Source organism: Anguilla rostrata, chromosome 18 (genome assembly GCF_018555375.3).
Source record: "Anguilla rostrata isolate EN2019 chromosome 18, ASM1855537v3, whole genome shotgun sequence".
NCBI lineage: Eukaryota > Metazoa > Chordata > Actinopteri > Anguilliformes > Anguillidae > Anguilla > Anguilla rostrata.
In genome coordinates this window covers 19,526,266-19,549,449 of record NC_057950.1, presented here as the reverse complement: position 1 = coordinate 19,549,449, position 23,184 = coordinate 19,526,266, and the positions used below count along the sequence as shown (strand labels likewise).

At 41.8% G+C, this 23,184-nt stretch overlaps 2 protein-coding genes across 2 annotated transcripts; both read left to right on the top strand.

Moving 5' to 3' along the window:
* Positions 1 to 17,410: 17,410 nt before the first annotated feature.
* Positions 17,411 to 18,259, top strand: LOC135245243 (ovarian cancer G-protein coupled receptor 1-like). The gene has a single exon (XM_064318160.1). The coding sequence runs from the start codon at positions 17,411 to 17,413 to the stop codon at positions 18,257 to 18,259; it is 849 nt and encodes a 282-aa protein (XP_064174230.1).
* A 3,373-nt stretch (positions 18,260 to 21,632) lies between these two features.
* LOC135245242 (ovarian cancer G-protein coupled receptor 1-like) lies at positions 21,633 to 23,124 on the top strand. The gene has a single exon (XM_064318159.1). The coding sequence runs from the start codon at positions 21,851 to 21,853 to the stop codon at positions 22,694 to 22,696; it is 846 nt and encodes a 281-aa protein (XP_064174229.1). The 5' UTR covers positions 21,633 to 21,850; the 3' UTR covers positions 22,697 to 23,124.
* The last annotated feature ends 60 nt before the right edge of the window (positions 23,125 to 23,184 follow it).

The window sequence follows — 23,184 nt, the reverse complement described above, 5'->3', positions numbered from 1 at the left end:
CGGCCATTTTTTTTCACGGGGGTTGTCAATAAATTTTCCATCTTAATAATATCATTTTTAATTTAGCATTATTTTCCCCATTTTTGGACATAACCTAAGCCTTATTTTTTTTCTGATTTTCCACTGACATATATTTCCCCAAAAAAATCTTCAAACACATTGTTCTCTTTTATTTCCCCGGTTTTAAATAAGATATTTCCTTTGCCCATATTAAATTTGCTTTTTTTTTTTTTTGCTTATTTTCACATTTTGGACATAACCTATACCTTTATTTTTTTCTTTTTTCCCCACTGACCTTTTTTTCCAAAAGGGCTTAAAACACTTGTTTCTCATTTATTTCCCGGGTTTTTCAATAAAAAGATTTTCCCCATGATAATTAATAAAATTGCTTTTTTTTAATTTTTGCATTATTTCACATTTTTGGACATAAGCCTATAGCCTTAATGTTTTTTTCTGATTTTCCACTGACATATTTTTCCCTTCCAAAAAGTCTTCAAACACATTGTTGCTCATTTATTTCACCGGGTTGTTCAATAAAGATGATTTCCCATGCATTGGAATTAATGAATTGCATTTTTAAAATTTAGCATTATTTTCACATTTTGGACATAAGCCTATAGCCTTATGTATTTTTCTGATTTTCCACTGACATATATTTCTTCCAAAAAAGTCTTCAAACAATTGTTGCTCATTTATTTCACGGGTTGTTCAATAAAGATGATTTCCTATTGATCCAAATCAATTAATTGCATTTTACATTTATTGCATTATTTTCACATTTTGGACATAAGCCTATAGCCTTATGTATTTTTTGATTTTCCACTGACATATATTTCTTCCAAAAAGTCTTCAAACACATTGTTGCTCATTTATTTCACGGGGTTGTTCAATAAAGAGATTTTCCATTGATCCAAATCAATTAATTGCATTTTAATTTATTGCATTATTTTCACATTTTGGACATAAGCCTATACCTTATGTATTTTCTGATTTTCCATGACATATATTTCTTTCCAAAAAGTCTTCAAACACATTGTTGCTCATTTATTTCACTGGGTTGTTCAATAAAGTGATTTCCCATGCATTGGAATTAATGAATTGCATTTTTTAATTTATTGCATTATTTTCACATTTTGGACATAAGCCTATATGGCCTTATGTATTTTTCTGATTTTCCACTGACATATATTTCGTCCAAAAAGTCTTCAAACACATTGTTGCTCATTTATTTCACCGGGGTTGTTCAATAAAGATGATTTTCCATTGATCCAAATCAATTAATTGCATTTTTACTTTTTTGCATTATTTTCACATTTTGGACATAAGCCTATAGCCTTATGTATTTTTCTGATTTTCCACTGACACGATTTTTCCAGAAAAGTCTTCAAACACATTGTTGCTCATTTATTTCACTGGGGTTGTTCAATAAAGATGATTTCCCATGCATTGGAATTAATGAATTGCATTTTTAAAAATTTAGCATTATTTTCACATTTTGGACATAAGCCTATAGCCTTATGTATTTTTCTGATTTTCCACTGACATATATTTCTACCAAAAAAGTCTTCAAACACATTGTTGCTCATTTATTTCACCGGGGTTGTTCAATAAAGGTGATTTATCATGCGTTGGAATCCATTAATTGCATTTTTACATTTATTGCATTATTTTCACATTTTGGACATAAGCCTATAGCCTTATGTATTTTTCTGATTTTCCACTGACATATATTTATTCCAAAAAAGTCTTCAAACACATTGTTGCTCATTTATTTCACCGGGGTTGTTCAATAAAGATGATTTCCCATGCATTGGAATTAATGAATTGCATTTTTAAAATTTAGCATTATTTTCACATTTTGGACATAAGCCTATAGCCTTATGTATTTTTCTGATTTTCCACTGACATATATTTCTTCCAAAAAAGTCTTCAAACACATTGTTGCTCATTTATTTCACCGGGTTGTTCAATAAAGATGATTTCCTATTGATCCAAATCAATTAATTGCATTTTTACATTTATTGCATTATTTTCACATTTTGGACATAAGCCTATAGCCTTATGTATTTTTCTGATTTTCCACTGACATATATTTCTTCCAAAAAAGTCTTCAAACACATTGTTGCTCATTTATTTCACTGTGGTTGTTCAATAAAGGTGATTTCTCATGCGTTGGAATCAATTAATTGCATTTTTTAATTTATTGCATTATTTTCACATTTTGGACATAAGCCTATAGCCTTATGTATTTTTCTGATTTTCCACTGACATATTTCTTCCAAAAAAGTCTTCAAACACATTGTTGCTCATTTATTTCGTTGTGGTTGTTCAATAAAGGTGATTTCCCATGCATTGGAATTAATGAATTGCATTTTTAAAAATTTAGCATTATTTTCACATTTTGGACATAAGCCTATAGCCTTATGTATTTTTCTGATTTTCCACTGACATATATTTCTTCCAAAAAAGTCTTCAAACACATTGTTGCTCATTTATTTCACCGTGGTTGTTCAATAAAGATGATTTTCCATTGATCCAAATCAATTAATTGCATTTTTTAATTTATTGCATTATTTTCACATTTTGGACAGAAGCCTATAGCCTTATGTATTTTTCTGATTTTCCACTGACATATATTTCTTCCAAAAAAGTCTTCAAACACATTGTTGCTCATTTATTTCACCGGGGTTGTTCAATAAAGATGATTTCCCATGCATTGGAATTAATGAATTGCATTTTTTAATTTATTGTATTTTTTTCACATTTTGGACATAAGCCTATACTGCCGTCCAAAGGCTAACCGCAGTAACTACATTTTGGTCGAAATTGAGTTATAACTAAAAATGAACTTCTTGATATCTGTTTTATCTTGTGACAAAGTTTTAGAGAAAAAACGGTATAAAAATTGCAGTAACTACAAAACCCGACTCAAAACCATGGCAGACCGCAGTAAGTGAAGTTACTGCGGTCTGCTTTGGGATTCTACCGGCCGATTTTACGATCTACCCATCTAAGTTACCTCACGCGACTGCTTTGGGATTCTACCACCAGCCGATTTCACCCATCTAACCTCACACAACAAAGCTGTTTAAGATGGCACTATCCAGGGGAAAGAGGATAGTGGAACTGGTGTTGAAAAGAAAATACCCAGGTAGGCTAAGTAACGATGACATTAAGCGTTGAGAAACTAGCAATCACATTATAAAACACCTGTCAGCCTCGCTATATATGCTGACTGACAGGCGATGTTTAGTTAGCTAGCGTTATCTTACCTGCTCCCTGTAGCTGTAACATTATCATCTGTAACTTCACATCATCGCCGATGCCATGTCATGCACTTAAAGATTGTTTACAATCTAGCCTACGCATTGTAGGAATACGAGTGCGGAGAAAGAAGCGCATGTATCCGCAAATAATATAGATTAAAAATGTGCACAATTTCGTACTGCAAATGAAAATAAATGTAGGCTATAAGGCCTAGGCTACTCGCTAAAACTGCCTATTTGGGGAGAGCTGGCTATATATGATAGTATTGAGTAGCCTATTTTGTGGATTAATTGTATTGATACTCAAGGAAAATCAGGGAAGTTTCTGCCACTGCTTAGTGATTAAAACGGATTTTTCTAAATCGCATTTATCTTTTAATCTCCCTAACACAATGCGAAGAAGCTGTCTGTCACTTTCCAATTGATTAGTCAGATCGTTTGCATGCTTGTTAATCACTGAAAATTAATTAAAACAGTTTGAGATCAATTAGTTTAAAGGAAAGTTTTGCGGTCCACCAAAACACGCCGCTGTTTAAAACATGTAATATAATGAACACATTGTACTGTGATTCAGTGTAGACTTGTATTTATTCATTGTGTTAAATAGTAAAGACAAGGATAATGAAAATTATTAATGTGATTGTCATCAAGGCAACAACAGTGGTGGTGATGACAACGATGATGAAATTGAAGATGATGATGCAAAGTTTAATTGATAGGAAAATAATTATCTAGATAGGTGAATAAGTAAAAAAGTGAAATGAAATCATATTAAGACTAAACGTCTAAAATTCTCAATTTGTCCAGACTTAATTAAACATGCACAAATCCATAAGTAGAGTTGTTAAATAGCCTACTGTTAAATACAATTATAACAAAATCAGTGTCAAAATAGTTTTTGTTCACTGACAACACAATATAAAAGCTGAGAACATTGTAGTTACTGCACTTTGCTTTTGCATTGCTCTTAGAACCATTTAAGGCAATGCAAAGGCAAAGTGCAGTAACTACATTTTTGGGGTTAAAGGTCAAATCAGCCATCATGGTTTTTGGGCATAAAATTTACCTCATGAATACATGTACAATTAGTGCAATATCACTGATATACCTATAACACATTTGGCTGGCCAGTTAAAATACTTTAAAGCCATTTTTCTCAGTTTTACCCTTTGCGTAGTTACTGCAGTTAGGCTTTGTAGGGCAGTATTGTCTGGGAGCTATTGAACATTGAAAGCGTTAGCCGGCTGCATTTTTTTCCGGTCGGCGGCTTAAAGTCAGGGTTGGAGATATTCGTGTAAAATCGCGCGGGCTGGTAGCGCCCGAAGCATAGGCTCTGCTTATCGGGGCCACTGTCTGTGAACACTCTAGCAGTGGTTTGATGGTCCTAGGCCCTATTGTCTGGGAGCTATTGAACATTGAAAGCGTTAGCCGGCTGCATTTTTTTCCGGTCGGCGGCTTAAAGTCAGGGTTGGAAATATTCGTGTAAAATCGCGGGGGTGGTAGCGCCCGAAACATTGGCTCTGCTTCTCGGGGCCGCTGTCTGTGAACACTCTAGCAGTGGTTTGATGGTCCTAGGCCCTATTGTCTGGGAGCTATTGAACATTGAAAGCGTTAGCCGGCTGTATTTTTTTCCGGTCGGCGGCTTAAAGTCAGGGTTGGAAATATTCGTGTAAAATCGCGCGGGGTGGTAGCGCCCGAAGCATAGGCATTGCTTTTCGGGGCCGCTGTCTGTGAACACTCTAGCAGTGGTTTGATGGTCCTAGGCCTTATTGTCTGGGAGCTATTGAACATTGAAAGCGTTAGCCGGCTGCATTTTTTTCCGGTCGGCGGCTTAAAGTCAGGGTTGGAAATATTCGTGTAAAATCGCGCGGGGTGGTAGCGCCCGAAACATAGGCTCTGCTTCTCGGGGCCGCTGTCTGTGAACACTCTAGCAGTGCTTTGATGGTCCTAGGCCCTATTATCTGGGAGCTATTGAACTTTGAAAGCGTTAGCCGGCTGCATTTTTTTCCGATCGGCGGCTTAAAGTCAGGTTTGGAAATATTCGTGTAAAATCGCGCGGGGTGGTAGCGCCCGAAACATTGGCTCTGCTTCTCGGGGCCGCTGTCTGTGAACACTCTAGCAGTGGTTTGATGGTCCTAGGCCCTATTGTCTGGGAGCTATTGAACATTGAAAGCGTTAGCCGGCTGCATTTTTTTCCGGTCGGCGGCTTAAAGTCAGGGTTGGAAATATTCGTGTAAAATCGCGCGGGTGGTAGCGCCCGAAGCATAGGCTCTGCTTCTCGGGGCCGCTGTCTGTGAACACTCTAGCAGTGGTTTGATGGTCCTAGGCCCTATTGTCTGGGAGCTATTGAACATTGAAAGCGTTAGCCGGCTGCATTTTTTTCGATCGGCGGCTTAAAGTCAGGGTTGGAAATATTAGTGTAAAATCGCGCGGTGTAGCGCCCAAGCATAGGCTCTGCTTCTCGGGGCCGCTGTCTGTGAACACACTAGCAGTGGTTTGATGGTCCTAGGCCCTATTGTCTGGGAGCTATTGAACTTGAAAGCGTTAGCCGGCTGCATTTTTTTCCGATCGCGCATAAAGTCAGGTTGGAAATATTCGTGTAAAATCGCGCGGGGTGGTAGCGCCCGAAACATAGGCTCTGCTTCTCGGGGCCGCTGTCTGTGAACACTCTAGCAGTGGTTTGATGGTCCTAGGCCCTATTGTCTGGGAGCTATTGAACATTGAAAGCGTTAGCCGGCTGCATTTTTTCCGATCGGCGGCTTAAAGTCAGGGTTGGAAATATTCGTGTAAAAACGCGCGGGGTGGTAGCGCCCGAAGCATAGGCTCTGCTTCTCGGGGCCGCTGTCTGTGAACACTCTAGCAGTGGTTTGATGAGCCATGCTGGGGCTTGAACTTGAAAGTAGTGCTTTTTCGGTCGCTAAATAGTTGGAATATGTGAATCGCGGGTGACCCAACATAGCTCTCTTTCGCGTCGTGAAATCACATGTTATGGTCAGCCATTGTTGGAGCTATGAACTTGAAGTGCGCTGCATTTTCCGGCGGGTTAAGCGTGAAATGGTAACGCGGGTGAGCCCAACAGCCTGTCGGGCGCTGCGGAACACCAGCAGGTTTGTGTCTGCCTATGTCTGGGAGATTACTAGCGTACGCGCTTTTCGGCGGCTAAAGTCAGTTGAATTCGTGTAACGGGGTGTACCCGGTGCTGCTTCGGGGCCTGTCGGAACACCTGCATGGTTGATGTCCAGCCCTTGTTGGGAGCTATGACTTGAAGGTACCTGCATTTTCGTGTTAAAGAGGTGAATATTCGTAAACGCCGGTGTAGCGCCAAGCTAGCTCGCTGGGGCCCTTCTGTGACATTAGCGTGGTTTGATGGCTAGCTATCGGGAGTATGAACTTGAAGCTTACGTGCATTTCGTCGGCAAGTCAGTGAAAATTGTAAATCGCGGGTAGCCAACATGGCTCTTCTGGGCGCTGTCTGTGAACACTCTAGCAGTGGTTTGTGGGCGTGTTGGACCTTAGCAGGGTTTGTGTCGCTACTGGAGCTATGAACTTAACGTAGGGCGATTTTTTTCCGCGGGCTAAGTCGGTGAAAATCGTGTAACGCGGGTGTAGCCCCACTGGTTGCTTCGGGGCGCTGTCTGTGAACACTCTAGCAGTGTTGATGGCCTGGCCCTATTTCTGGGAGCTATGAACTTGAAAGCGTTGCCGGCTGCATTTTTCCGGTGGCGGCTTAAAGTCGGTTGGAAATATTGTGTAAAATCGCGCGGGGTGGTAGCGCCGAACTGCTTGCTTCGGGCGGTCTGTGAACACTCTAGCAGTGGTTGATGGTCCTAGGCCTATTGTCTGGGACTATGACATGAAAGCGTTAGCGCTGCATTTTCGGTCGGGCTTAAAGTCAGGTGGAATATCTGTAAAACGCCGGGTGGTAGCGCCCGAACATGGCTGCTTCGGGCGTTCTGTGAACATAGCAGTGGTTTGATGGCCTAGGCTATTGTTGGAGCTATGACATGAAGTAGCGCTGCATTTTTCGGCGCGTTAAAGTCAGGTGGAAATATTGGTAAACGCGCGGGTGGAGCGCCCGAACATGCTTGTTTGGGGCGCTGTCTGTGACACTCTAGCAGTGGTTGATGGTCTAGGCCCTATTGCTGGAGATGAACTTGAAAGCTAGCGGTGCATTTTTTTCGGTCGCGCTTAAAGTCAGGTGGAAATATTGGTAAAACGCGGGGGGTAGCGCCGAACATAGGCTTGCTTTCGGGGCCGCGTCTGTGAAATTAGCGTGGTTGATGGTCTAGGCCTATTGTTGGGAGCATGAATTGAAGCTAGCGGTGCATTTTTCGTCGGCGGCTTAAGTCAGGGTGGAAATATTGTGTAAAACGCCGGGTGGTAGCGCCCGAACATGGCTCTGCTCCGGGCGCTGTTTGAACACTTAGCATGGTGATGCTAGGCCTATTGTCTGGGAGCTATTGAACTGAAAGGTAGCCGCTGCATTTTTCGTCGGCGCTTAAAGTCAGGTTGGAAATATTGTGTAATCCGGTGTAGCGCCCGAACTAGGCTCGCTTCGGCGTGTCTGTGAACACTCTAGCAGTGGTTTGATGGCTAGGCCCTTTTCTGGGACTATGAACTTGAAGGTAGCGTGATTTTTTTCGTCGGCGGCTAAAGCAGTGAATATGTGTAAAATCGCGCGGTGGTAGCCCGAACTGGCTTGCTTTCGGGGCGCTGTCTGTACACTCTAGCAGTGGTTGATGGTCCTAGCCCTATTGTCTGGGAGCATTGACTGAAAGCGTAGCGGCTGATTTTTTCGGTCGGCGGCTAAAGTCAGGGTTGGAAATTGTGTAATCGCGCGGTGGTAGCGCCGACATGGTTTCGGGGCGCTGTCTGTGAACACTCGAGTGTTTGTCAGCCCTATTGGATTGACTGAAAGGTGCGTTTTTCCGGCGCTAATGTTGAATGTGAAGCGGGTGGTAGCCCGAATGGTTCTCGCGCTGTCAGTTCAGGCTATGTTGAGCATTGACATGAGTAGGATTTTTCGGTCGGGCTAATCGTGGATTGTAATCGCGGTGGTAGCGCACTGCTTGCTTGGCCTGTCTGACTCACGTGTTGATGTCTAGCCCTGTCTGGAGCTGATACGTAGCCTGCATTTTTCGTCGCGTAAATCGTGAATGGTAAAATCGCGGTGTCGCCACATGCTCGCTTCTGGGCGCGTCGTACATAGCTGTTGTGCTGCCTATTCTGGCATGACTAAGTCGGCGATTTTTCGGCGTAATCAGGTGAATATTGTAAAGCCGGTGAGCCACGCTCTCGGGCGGTGTGACATCTAGTGTGAGTCTGCTATTTGCTATGGACTGAAGCGTTAGCCCTGCTGTTTTACGTCGGCGCGCTTAAAGTCGGTTGAATATTGTGTAAATCGCGTGGTGTGTACGCCAGCATGAGCTCTGCTGCGGGGGTGTAGCGCCCAAAGCATAGGCTCTGCTTCTCGGGGCCGCTGTCTGTGAACACTCTAGCAGTGGTTTGATGGTCCTAGGCCCTATTGTCTGGGAGCTATTGATCCTTGAAAGCGTTAGCCGGCTGCATTTCTTTCCGATCCGCGACTTAAAGTCACGGTTAGAAATATTCGTGTATAATCGGGCGTTGTGGGAGCGCCCGAAGCATAGGCTCTGCCTCTCGGGGCCGTTGTCTGTGAACACTCTAGCAGTGGTTTGATGGTCCTAGGCCCTATTGTCTGGGAGCTATTGATCCTTGAAAGCGTTAGCCGGCTGCATTTTTTTCCGATCGGCGGCTTAAAGTCACGGTTGGAAATATTTGTGTAAAATCGCATGGGGTGGTTGCGCCCGAAGCATAGGCTCTGCTTCTCGGGGCCGCTGTTTGTGAACACTCTAGCAGTGGTTTGATGGTCCTAGGCCCTATTGTCTGGGAGCTATTGAACTTTGAAAGCGTTAGCCGGCTGCATTTTTTTCCGATCGGCGGCTTAAAGTCACGGTTGGAAATATTCGTGTAAAATCGCGCGGGGTGGTAGCGACCGAAGCATAGGCTCTGCTTCTCGGGGCCGCTGTCTGTGAACACTCTAGCAGTGGTTTGATGGTCCTAGGCCCTATTGTCTGGGAGCTATTAAACTTTGAAAGCGTTAGCCGGCTGCATTTTTTTCCGATCGGCGGCTTAAAGTCAGGGTTGGAAATATTCGTGTAAAATCGCGCGGGGTGGTAGCGCCCGAAGCATAGGCTCTGCTTCTCGGGGCCGCTGTCTGTGAACACTCTAGCAGTGGTTTGATGGTCCTAGGCCCTATTGTCTGGGAGCTATTGAACTTTGAAAGCGTTAGCCGGCTGCATTTTTTTCCGGACGGCTGCGTTTTCAATATCGGCTGAAATAGATAAGGTTGATAGAGATTGGGCAGAGTTGCCTGCTCGCACAGTAGCTACATCGTCTGGTGGAGCTAGAACTAGCGCTTGCATTGCTTACCACCTGCAAAATGATTTTTAAAAGAAAAGTGTTACAAAAAAAAAAATTATACGAACAAATTAATAATCACTTCCTGGAACACTCTTCCCCTTAATAGTTAACAATACGCAATATCTATTCATGGACATTTAAAACAATGAATAATCAACTTGTGAAATTATATGAGACACATCAGTATGCTTTAAATCATAAGCCTGAAGTTGAAAAAGTGGTTTGATGGCAGTTATACATGTTCATCCCTTTACCCAGGAACTGCGCTGATCACTGAGAGAGAGCTGGTGGTCATGTACAAACACAAGTGCACATGAAATCTGTGTGTACTCTGCATTAGCTGTGTCTTCAGTACTGTACAGTTAATTTTAACAAAATATAAAATGAGCTACTACCACATACTGAATCAATATATTACAATATCAAGGGAAAATAAATATATATATATATATAAAGAGTTTTAAAAACACAGCAAATAGAGATGGTCTTTTCTTCCATGTGCTCCTAATCTACCAACCCCAGCTCATTTTCAAACCCAGATTAATTCTCAGAAAGCTGCCCTGGACTTACCAAAGAAGCTTTTTCTTCAGTTTTCCCTTTAATGGTTGTAGTTTGGAGATCAGCCTAACACACTGTTCAATGAACGTCTAAAATTGACACACCTCAAGTAATGATATGTAAATGAACTTTTGCAAATATGGACACATGCTGAAGTAATATGCATTGATAAATTAACTTGACTAGCTCACAGATACATGCACAGGTAGAGCTAGTATATTTACACAATAGAAGTGACACACCTCTTTTTATCAACGCATCTCATGGACAGAGCTCAGTGAATCATACTATGATAAATGTTAAAATACAGCATCTACATTACATTGCATTTATTTGGCTGATGCATTTTTCAATTGCAATGTAATAACGGACGGAGTGTAGCACAGTGGGTAAGGAACTGGGCTTGTAACCGAAAGGTCGCAGGTTTGATTCCGGGTAAGGACACTACCTTGAGCCCTTGTACCCTTGTACCCTTGAGCACGGTATTTAACCGGAATTGCTTCAGTATATATCTAGCTGTATAAATGGATACAATGTTAAAGTTGTGTAAGTTGCTCTGGATAAGAGGCGTCTGTTAAATGCCTGTAATGTAATGTAATGTAATAAGTGCATACCGAAGGTTATTGGAACAACTACAAAACACAGATTGACAAGGTACAATACTCATCATGTAACAGTTATTCATACCCACGAACATATTAAGTCCAGTTCATACAGTAAGCATAGGCTTGGTCAGAAAGTAATGGTAAGTCAAACTAGGAGGCATGGCGACAAGCTACAACGTTGAGATAACAATACAAGCGCAATATAATGCTGTAGGGAAATACAAGTGCAACGTAAAAGTGCTACAGCAAAAATGGGAAGGATTCAAGTGATAAGAGTGATCCTAGAGTGCAAGTGCAAGTTAAATGTGTGATGCTCTGTCCTGGCTAGATTGTCTAGTGTGCACGTTCTGAGCAATGGAAGATGAAAATATCTGTGAAATTTGTCATTGTGTGCAGGGTCTCCCACGTTTTCAATATCGGCTAGGATTTGAAAAGTCCTAGCATACACCTGTCTGACACTGTAGGACCATGTAGTCCCAATATTTAACAAAATTTCACATTAATAAAATGATTTGAATTTTGGGTGTATGGTATATTTGACCTATTTGACCAGTAATATGATTGCTGTACTATCTTCTTCTTGACCAGATGGTTGAGTGTGAGTTCCTCAAGTCCACGTTGAATCACAAGTATTCATGTAAGCATAATTTTTGATATCATGACTGTTTTTTCTAAATGAAATGCATCGTTCAGTTTTGCCCAGAAAGATAACAGGTGCCATTGTGTGGCACCATTACAAAATTTGAAAAGGTTTCAAAACAAGTATCCTGGCTAAACCTTGACACATTTGTCATATCCATAATAATCACTCAACATGTTTCTCATTCATGTCTTTACTAAAGTCCAAATAACACATAAATTGTGCTTTAAAAAACGAGTGGCATACAGTAGGTCTGTTTCCTGTATGTAATATACTGCATACAGTAGCTCTGTTTCCTGTATGTAATACACTGCGTACAGTAGCTCTGTTTCCTGTATGTAATATACTGCATACAGTAGGTCTGTTTCCTGTATGTAATATACTGCATACCGTAGCTCTGTTTCCTGTATGTAATACACTGCGTACAGTAGCTCTGTTTCCTGTATGTAATGTACTACATACAGTAGCTCTGTTTCCTGTATGTAATATACTGCATACAGTAGCTCTGTTTCCTGTATGTAATATACTGCATACTGTAGCTGTGCTTCCTTGCTTTGTGTTCTGGGCAAGGTCACGTGGAACATTTGATTAAGGAACACCTTGAACACCAAGGACATTTTCATCCTTTTCCAACAGTGTTTATTTTGTTTTGTTTCATTTTTTTCTTATTTTGGATTGTGAGCTACTGTTGTTCTGAAACACCTACAATGTGGGAGCACGATTTATTGCATGTGTGCAAGAACTAGTTTATCACTTATTATCCTGTACTGCCTATGGAAATGATGACAGCCAAGCATAAGAGAGAGTGTTATGCCAGCAGTGTTAAAGAGATAAGTAACAAGTGGCTTATTATTCAGCTACGGCGAATGTCAGTGTGCATGAAAGCCACCCTCAGCCCAAGATAAGCAGTGTTGACACTGTGTAAATATTTCAGTTCATCCACAAGCAGTTTGACAGGTGTGCATCCAGTCAGGTTGGGAGTTGATACACTTTGCCAGCACGCTGTCTCTCTGAAATAGATGTGTGAATATCAGCAACCCCTCCAGGTAAGATGAAAACAATACCTGTGGATAACTGTAAGTGGGAGCCTGTGATGGTGAGCTTGTGAAGCCTGTGATTAGCACAATTACATTCAAAACAAACTTAAAATTGATTGTTTCTGTGAAACTGGAAACTGACAGATCTATCAGTATTTGCAGTGACACTGGATAAATGAATCACCAGAGGAGTTAAATGGTGTGACCTCATATTTCAATTTCTTTTGAAGTCATGGAGTATGAGTCACTGCAATTTAATGATACAAACCATCACAGTTCATGTCATTTCAGAAGCCTTGGATTGTGAAGAATACCTAAACTCAGAAAAGTAGTCAGAAAAAAGTATCAGAACTAATATCCTGCTCAACACAGAGAAGCCCTTGTTGGTGGAGATGCTGTGAACACCGCCAATCTTATGGATTCTAATATCACGGTGAGCAGCAGCAACATTACTTCCATCCACACCGTGGCGCAAGTCATCAGCTGGGTGACTTTTGCCATTGGGAGTCCTATGCTGTGCCTGGTGGCTTATACCCTGTATCACCTGGTGAAGACTGACCACGTCACCCGGTTTACATCATTAACCTCCTCATTACTAACATCTTCAGTTTCATTGGCAGACCTAACACGGCCGGAGAGAAAAATTTGATCTCTGCTGAAATCAGATCCCTGGTATTTTATTACAGTGTCATAACCAATATTGTGTTCATGGTGTGCATCGCCCAGGAGAGGTACCTGCTGGTCACCCGTCCTGTGTGCCTAGGGAGCCGACACGCAGTCAGAAGCTCTGCCCTGGTCTCCCTGCTGCTGTGGGTCGGCCCCTTGGCAGTCCTGTCCCTGGCCATTTACGGCTACTTCCTGTGGCTTTCCGTCTGCCTCCTCCTTCCGTTCCCCTACTTCCTGTTCCTGTGCTTGGATGCAGTCAGAGCCCTCTCCTGCTCCACCACACTGCCCAGCCAGGAAAAGAGGAGAATCCTGGGAACACTGACCTTCATCCTGGGGAACTACATTGTGATTTTCCTTCCCTTCATATTGAACATGCTGCTGAAGTCCCTCTCAGTGAGTGTGGAGGGGTTTCCCCTGGAGACAGTGGCCAGCATGCTTCTGCTCCTTAGCCCCCTGCTCGACCCTCTGCTCTTCTTCTGCGTACACAAGAGCAGAAGGGACATCCTGCAAGCCTTCCCCTGCTGCAAGGGCCTGGTCCATCACCAGGAGGAACCAGGGTCTGTCCCCACCATTTCTGAAACCGTGGCCAGTGTCTAGAATGTTCCACATATACAAGCCTACCATGTGCAATCATGGAATAACGCCGTTTAAAGGTTCTGGGGTGGTACTGTGAGATTTAGCACATTCAGCTGCCCAGTGTTTCACCACAAAGTCGTCCTTCAATCCAGCTAGTGTGCTGAGGGGGCCATGAGGCTGAGCACTGGCATTCGTCAAATATGTCTGAACTACAGTTACTCTTTTGCCGGCTGCATTTTTTTCCAGACGGCTGCGTTTTCAATATCGGCTGAAATAGATAAGGTTGATAGAGATTGGGCAGAGTTGCCTGCTCGCACAGTAGCTACATCGTCTGGTGGAGCTAGAACTAGCGCTTGCATTGCTTACCACCTGCAAAATGATTTTTAAAAGAAAAGTGTTACAAAAAAAAAAATTATACGAACAAATTAATAATCACTTCCTGGAACACTCTTCCCCTTAATAGTTAACAATACGCAATATCTATTCATGGACATTTAAAAAAATGAATAATCAACTTGTGAAATTATATGAGACACATCAGTATGCTTTAAATCATAAGCCTGAAGTTGAAAAAGTGGTTTGATGGCAGTTATACATGTTCATCCCTTTACCCAGGAACTGCGCTGATCACTGAGAGAGAGCTGGTGGTCATGTACAAACACAAGTGCACATGAAATCTGTGTGTACTCTGCATTAGCTGTGTCTTCAGTACTGCTACAGTTAATTTTAACAAAATATAAAATGAGCTACTACCACATACTGAATCAATATATTACAATATCAAGGGAAAATAAATATATATATATATATATAAAGAGTTTTAAAAACACAGCAAATAGAGATGGTCTTTTCTTCCATGTGCTCCTAATCTACCAACCCCAGCTCATTTTCAAACCCAGATTAATTCTCAGAAAGCTGCCCTGGACTTACCAAAAGAAGCTTTTTCTTCAGTTTCCCTTTAATGGTTGTAGTTTGGAGATCAGCCTAACACACTGTTCAATGAACGTCTAAAATTGACACACCTCAAGTAATGATATGTAAATGAACTTTTGCAAATATGGACACATGCTGAAGTAATATGCATTGATAAATTAACTTGACTAGCTCACAGATACATGCACAGGTAGAGCTAGTATATTTACACAATAGAAGTGACACACCTCTTTTTATCAACAGCATCTCATGGACAGAGCTCAGTGAATCATACTATGATAAATGTTAAAATACAGCATCTACATTACATTGCATTTATTTGGCTGATGCATTTTTCAATTGCAATGTAATAACGGACGGAGTGTAGCACAGTGGGTAAGGAACTGGGCTTGTAACCGAAAGGTCGCAGGTTTGATTCCCGGGTAAGGACACTACCTTGAGCCCTTGTACCCTTGTACCCTTGAGCACGGTATTTAACCGGAATTGCTTCAGTATATATCTAGCTGTATAAATGGATACAATGTTAAAGTTGTGTAAGTTGCTCTGGATAAGAGCGTCTGTTAAATGCCTGTAATGTAATGTAATGTAATAAGTGCATACCGAAGGTTATTGGAACAACTACAAAACACAGATTGACAAGGTACAATACTCATCATGTAACAGTTATTCATACCCACGAACATATTAAGTCCAGTTCATACAGTAAGCATAGGCTTGGTCAGAAAGTAATGGTAAGTCAAACTAGGAGGCATGGCGACAAGCTACAACGTTGAGATAACAATACAAGCGCAATATAAGTGCTGTAGGGAAATACAAGTGCAACGTAAAAGTGCTACAGCAACAAATGGGAAGGATTCAAGTGATAAGAGTGATCCTAGAGTGCAAGTGCAAGTTAAATGTGTGATGCTCTGTCCTGGCTAGATTGTCTAGTGTGCACGTTCTGAGCAATGGAAGATGAAAATATCTGTGAAATTTGTCATTGTGTGCAGGGTCTCCCACGTTTTCAATATCGGCTAGGATTTGAAAAGTCCTAGCATACACCTGTCTGACACTGTAGGACCATGTAGTCCCAATATTTAACAAAATTTCACATTAATAAAATGATTTGAATTTTGGGTGTATGGTATATTTGACCTATTTGACCAGTAATATGATTGCTGTACTATCTTCTTCTTGACCAGATGGTTGAGTGTGAGTTCCTCAAGTCCACGTTGAATCACAAGTATTCATGTAAGCATAATTTTTGATATCATGACTGTTTTTTCTAAATGAAATCGCATCGTTCAGTTTTGCCCAGAAAGATAACAGGTGCCATTATGTGGCACCATTACAAAATTTGAAAAGGTTTCAAAACAAGTATCCTGGCTAAACCTTGACACATTTGTCATATCCATAATAATCACTCAACATGTTTCTCATTCATGTCTTTACTAAAGTCCAAATAACACATAAATTGTGCTTTAAAAAACGAGTGGCATACAGTAGGTCTGTTTCCTGTATGTAATATACTGCATACAGTAGCTCTGTTTCCTGTATGTAATACACTGCGTACAGTAGCTCTGTTTCCTGTATGTAATATACTGCATACAGTAGGTCTGTTTCCTGTATGTAATATACTGCATACCGTAGCTCTGTTTCCTGTATGTAATACACTGCGTACAGTAGCTCTGTTTCCTGTATGTAATGTACTACATACAGTAGCTCTGTTTCCTGTATGTAATATACTGCATACAGTAGCTCTGTTTCCTGTATGTAATATACTGCATACTGTAGCTGTGCTTCCTTGCTTTGTGTTCTGGGCAAAGGTCACGTGGAACATTTGATTAAGGAACACCTTGAACACCAAGGACATTTTCATCCTTTTCCAACAGTGTTTTATTTTGTTTTGTTTCATTTTTTTCTTATTTTGGATTGTGAGCTACTGTTGTTCTGAAACACCTACAATGTGGGAGCACGATTTATTGCATGTGTGCAAGAACTAGTTTATCACTTATTATCCTGTACTGCCTATGGAAATGATGACAGCCAAGCATAAGAGAGAGTGTTATGCCAGCAGTGTTAAAGAGATAAGTAACAAGTGGCTTATTATTCAGCTACGGCGAATGTCAGTGTGCATGAAAGCCACCCCTCAGCCCAAGATAAGCAGTGTTGACACTGTGTAAATATTTCAGTTCATCCACAAGCAGTTTGACAGGTGTGCATCCAGTCAGGTTGGGAGTTGATACACTTTGCCAGCACGCTGTCTCTCTGAAATAGATGTGTGAATATCAGCAACCCCTCCAGGTAAGATGAAAACAATACCTGTGGATAACTGTAAGTGGGAGCCTGTGATGGTGAGCTTGTGAAGCCTGTGATTAGCACAATTACATTCAAAACAAACTTAAAATTGATTGTTTCTGTGAAACTGGAAACTGACAGATCTATCAGTATTTGCAGTGACACTGGATAAATGAATCACCAGAGGAGTTAAATGGTGTGACCTCATATTTCAATTTCTTTTGAAGTCATGGAGTATGAGTCACTGCAATTTAATGATACAAACCATCACAGTTCATGTCATTTCAGAAGCCTTGGATTGTGAAGAATACCTAAACTCAGAAAAGTAGTCAGAAAAAGTATCAGAACTAATATCCTGCTCAACACAGAGAAGCCCTTGTTGGTGGAGATGCTGTGAACACCGCCAATCTTATGGATTCTAATATCACGGTGAGCAGCAGCAACATTACTTCCATCCACACCGTGGCGCAAGTCATCAGCTGGGTGACTTTTGCCATTGGGAGTCCTGTGCTGTGCCTGGTGGCTTATACCCTGTATCACCTGGTGAAGACTGACCACGTCACCCCGGTTTACATCATTAACCTCCTCATTACTAACATCTTCAGTTTCATTGGCAGACCTAACACGGCCGGAGAGAAAAATTTGATCTCTGCTGAAATCAGATCCCTGGTATTTTATTACAGTGTCATAACCAATATTGTGTTCATGGTGTGCATCGCCCAGGAGAGGTACCTGCTGGTCACCCGTCCTGTGTGCCTAGGGAGCCGACACGCAGTCAGAAGCTCTGCCCTGGTCTCCCTGCTGCTGTGGGTCGGCCCCTTGGCAGTCCTGTCCCTGGCCATTTACGGCTACTTCCTGTGGCTTTCCGTCTGCCTCCTCCTTCCGTTCCCCTACTTCCTGTTCCTGTGCTTGGATGCAGTCAGAGCCCTCTCCTGCTCCACCACACTGCCCAGCCAGGAAAAGAGGAGAATCCTGGGAACACTGACCTTCATCCTGGGGAACTACATTGTGATTTTCCTTCCCTTCATATTGAACATGCTGCTGAAGTCCCTCTCAGTGAGTGTGGAGGGGTTTCCCCTGGAGACAGTGGCCAGCATGCTTCTGCTCCTTAGCCCCCTGCTCGACCCTCTGCTCTTCTTCTGCGTACACAAGAGCAGAAGGGACATCCTGCAAGCCTTCCCCTGTTGCAAGGGCCTGGTCCATCACCAGGAGGAACCAGGGTCTGTCCCCACCATTTCTGAAACCGTGGCCAGTGTCTAGAATGTTCCACATATACAAGCCTACCATGTGCAATCATGGAATAACGCCGTTTAAAGGTTCTGGGGTGGTACTGTGAGATTTAGCACATTCAGCTGCCCAGTGTTTCACCACAAAGTCGTCCTTCAATCCAGCTAGTGTGCTGAGGGGCCATGAGGCTGAGCACTGGCATTCGTCAAATATGTCTGAACTACAGTTACTCTTTTGCCGGCTGCATTTTTTTCCAGACGGCTGCGTTTTCAATATCGGCTGAAATAGATAAGGTTGATAGAGATTGGGCAGAGTTGCCTGCTCGCACAGTAGCTACATCGTCTGGTGGAGCTAGAACTAGCGCTTGCATTGCTTACCACCTGCAAAATGATTTTTAAAAGAAAAGTGTTACAAAAAAAAAAATTATACGAACAAATTAATAATCACTTCCTGGAACACTCTTCCCCTTAATAGTTAACAATACGCAATATCTATTCATGGACATTTAAAACAATGAATAATCAACTTGTGAAATTATATGAGACACATCAGTATGCTTTAAATCATAAGCCTGAAGTTGAAAAAGTGGTTTGATGGCAGTTATACATGTTCATCCCTTTACCCAGGAACTGCGCTGATCACTGAGAGAGAGCTGGTGGTCATGTACAAACACAAGTGCACATGAAATCTGTGTGTACTCTGCATTAGCTGTGTCTTCAGTACTGCTACAGTTAATTTTAACAAAATATAAAATGAGCTACTACCACATACTGAATCAATATATTACAATATCAAGGGAAAATAAATATATATATATATATAAAGAGTTTTAAAAACACAGCAAATAGAGATGGTCTTTTCTTCCATGTGCTCCTAATCTACCAACCCCAGCTCATTTTCAAACCCAGATTAATTCTCAGAAAGCTGCCCTGGACTTACCAAAAGAAGCTTTTTCTTCAGTTTCCCTTTAATGGTTGTAGTTTGGAGATCAGCCTAACACACTGTTCAATGAACGTCTAAAATTGACACACCTCAAGTAATGATATGTAAATGAACTTTGGCAAATATGGACACATGCTGAAGTAATATGCATTGATAAATTAACTTGACTAGCTCACAGATACATGCACAGGTAGAGCTAGTATATTTACACAATAGAAGTGACACACCTCTTTTTATCAACAGCATCTCATGGACAGAGCTCAGTGAATCATACTATGATAAATGTTAAAATACAGCATCTACATTACATTGCATTTATTTGGCTGATGCATTTTTCAATTGCAATGTAATAACGGACGGAGTGTAGCACAGTGGGTAAGGAACTGGGCTTGTAACCGAAAGGTCGCAGGTTTGATTCCCGGGTAAGGACACTACCTTGAGCCCTTGTACCCTTGTACCCTTGAGCACGGTATTTAACCGGAATTGCTTCAGTATATATCTAGCTGTATAAATGGATACAATGTTAAAGTTGTGTAAGTTGCTCTGGATAAGAGCGTCTGTTAAATGCCTGTAATGTAAAGTAATAAGTGCATACCGAAGGTTATTGGAACAACTACAAAACACAGATTGACAAGGTACAATACTCATCATGTAACAGTTATTCATACCCACGAACATATTAAGTCCAGTTCATACAGTAAGCATAGGCTTGGTCAGAAAGTAATGGTAAGTCAAACTAGGAGGCATGGCGACAGGCTACAACGTTGAGATAACAATACAAGCGCAATATAAGTGCTGTAGGGAAATACAAGTGCAACGTAAAAGTGCTACAGCAACAAATGGGAAGGATTCAAGTGATAAGAGTGATCCTAGAGTGCAAGTGCAAGTTAAATGTGTGATGCTCTGTCCTGGCTAGATTGTCTAGTGTGCACGTTCTGAGCAATGGAAGATGAAAATATCTGTGAAATTTGTCATTGTGTGCAGGGTCTCCCACGTTTTCAATATCGGCTAGGATTTGAAAAGTCCTAGCATACACCTGTCTGACACTGTAGGACCATGTAGTCCCAATATTTAACAAAATTTCACATTAATAAAATGATTTGAATTTTGGGTGTATGGTATATTTGACCTATTTGACCAGTAATATGATTGCTGTACTATCTTCTTCTTGACCAGATGGTTGAGTGTGAGTTCCTCAAGTCCACGTTGAATCACAAGTATTCATGTAAGCATAATTTTTGATATCATGACTGTTTTTTCTAAATGAAATCGCATCGTTCAGTTTTGCCCAGAAGATAACAGGTGCCATTATGTGGCACCATTACAAAATTTGAAAAGGTTTCAAAACAAGTATCCTGGCTAAACCTTGACACATTTGTCATATCCATAATAATCACTCAACATGTTTCTCATTCATGTCTTTACTAAAGTCCAAATAACACATAAATTGTGCTTTAAAAAACGAGTGGCATACAGTAGGTCTGTTTCCTGTATGTAATATACTGCATACAGTAGCTCTGTTTCCTGTATGTAATACACTGCGTACAGTAGCTCTGTTTCCTGTATGTAATATACTGCATACAGTAGGTCTGTTTCCTGTATGTAATATACTGCATACCGTAGCTCTGTTTCCTGTATGTAATACACTGCGTACAGTAGCTCTGTTTCCTGTATGTAATGTACTACATACAGTAGCTCTGTTTCCTGTATGTAATATACTGCATACAGTAGCTCTGTTTCCTGTATGTAATATACTGCATACTGTAGCTGTGCTTCCTTGCTTTGTGTTCTGGGCAAAGGTCACGTGGAACATTTGATTAAGGAACACCTTGAACACCAAGGACATTTTCATCCTTTTCCAACAGTGTTTTATTTTGTTTTGTTTCATTTTTTCTTATTTTGGATTGTGAGCTACTGTTGTTCTGAAACACCTACAATGTGGGAGCACGATTTATTGCATGTGTGCAAGAACTAGTTTATCACTTATTATCCTGTACTGCCTATGGAAATGATGACAGCCAAGCATAAGAGAGAGTGTTATGCCAGCAGTGTTAAAGAGATAAGTAACAAGTGGCTTATTATTCAGCTACGGCGAATGTCAGTGTGCATGAAAGCCACCCCTCAGCCCAAGATAAGCAGTGTTGACACTGTGTAAATATTTCAGTTCATCCACAAGCAGTTTGACAGGTGTGCATCCAGTCAGGTTGGGAGTTGATACACTTTGCCAGCACGCTGTCTCTCTGAAATAGATGTGTGAATATCAGCAACCCCTCCAGGTAAGATGAAAACAATACCTGTGGATAACTGTAAGTGGGAGCCTGTGATGGTGAGCTTGTGAAGCCTGTGATTAGCACCATTACATTCAAAACAAACTTAAAATTGATTGTTTCTGTGAAACTGGAAACTGACAGATCTATCAGTATTTGCAGTGACACTGGATAAATGAATCACCAGAGGAGTTAAATGGTGTGACCTCATATTTCAATTTCTTTTGAAGTCATGGAGTATGAGTCACTGCAATTTAATGATACAAACCATCACAGTTCATGTCATTTCAGAAGCCTTGGATTGTGAAGAATACCTAAACTCAGAAAAGTAGTCAGAAAAAAGTATCAGAACTAATATCCTGCTCAACACAGAGAAGCCCTTGTTGGTGGAGATGCTGTGAACACCGCCAATCTTATGGATTCTAATATCACGGTGAGCAGCAGCAACATTACTTCCATCCACACCGTGGCGCAAGTCATCAGCTGGGTGACTTTTGCCATTGGGAGTCCTGTGCTGTGCCTGGTGGCTTATACCCTGTATCACCTGGTGAAGACTGACCACGTCACCCCGGTTTACATCATTAACCTCCTCATTACTAACATCTTCAGTTTCATTGGCAGACCTAACACGGCCGGAGAGAAAAATTTGATCTCTGCTGAAATCAGATCCCTGGTATTTTATTACAGTGTCATAACCAATATTGTGTTCATGGTGTGCATCGCCCAGGAGAGGTACCTGCTGGTCACCCGTCCTGTGTGCCTAGGGAGCCGACACGCAGTCAGAAGCTCTGCCCTGGTCTCCCTGCTGCTGTGGGTCGGCCCCTTGGCAGTCCTGTCCCTGGCCATTTACGGCTACTTCCTGTGGCTTTCCGTCTGCCTCCTTCCGTTCCCCTACTTCCTGTTCCTGTGCTTGGATGCAGTCAGAGCCCTCTCCTGCTCCACCACACTGCCCAGCCAGGAAAAGAGGAGAATCCTGGGAACACTGACCTTCATCCTGGGGAACTACATTGTGATTTTCCTTCCCTTCATATTGAACATGCTGCTGAAGTCCCTCTCAGTGAGTGTGGAGGGGTTTCCCCTGGAGACAGTGGCCAGCATGCTTCTGCTCCTTAGCCCCCTGCTCGACCCTCTGCTCTTCTTCTGCGTACACAAGAGCAGAAGGGACATCCTGCAAGCCTTCCCCTGCTGCAAGGGCCTGGTCCATCACCAGGAGGAACCAGGGTCTGTCCCCACCATTTCTGAAACCGTGGCCAGTGTCTAGAATGTTCCACATATACAAGCCTACCATGTGCAATCATGGAATAACGCCGTTTAAAGGTTCTGGGGTGGTACTGTGAGATTTAGCACATTCAGCTGCCCAGTGTTTCACCACAAAGTCGTCCTTCAATCCAGCTAGTGTGCTGAGGGGGCCATGAGGCTGAGCACTGGCATTCGTCAAATATGTCTGAACTACAGTTACTCTTTACATTTCAAATTTGAACAGATTCCAGAGAATTTGTGAAAAACTGTACAACTATGTGAAAGAAAATGTTTATTTTCAATTTCAGTGCAATCACATCACAATCTACATGAATTTTGTCTAAATATTTCCAAATGATTATTTCAGCCTGTTTGGTTGAGCACAATGCAAAATGAAGATATTTGCTGTCAATATATAAAATGCCACAAGGTGGCAGTGTAGATTGATGTAGACAGCGGCCCCGAGAAGCAGAGCCTATGTTTCGGGCGCTACCACCCCGCGCGATTGTT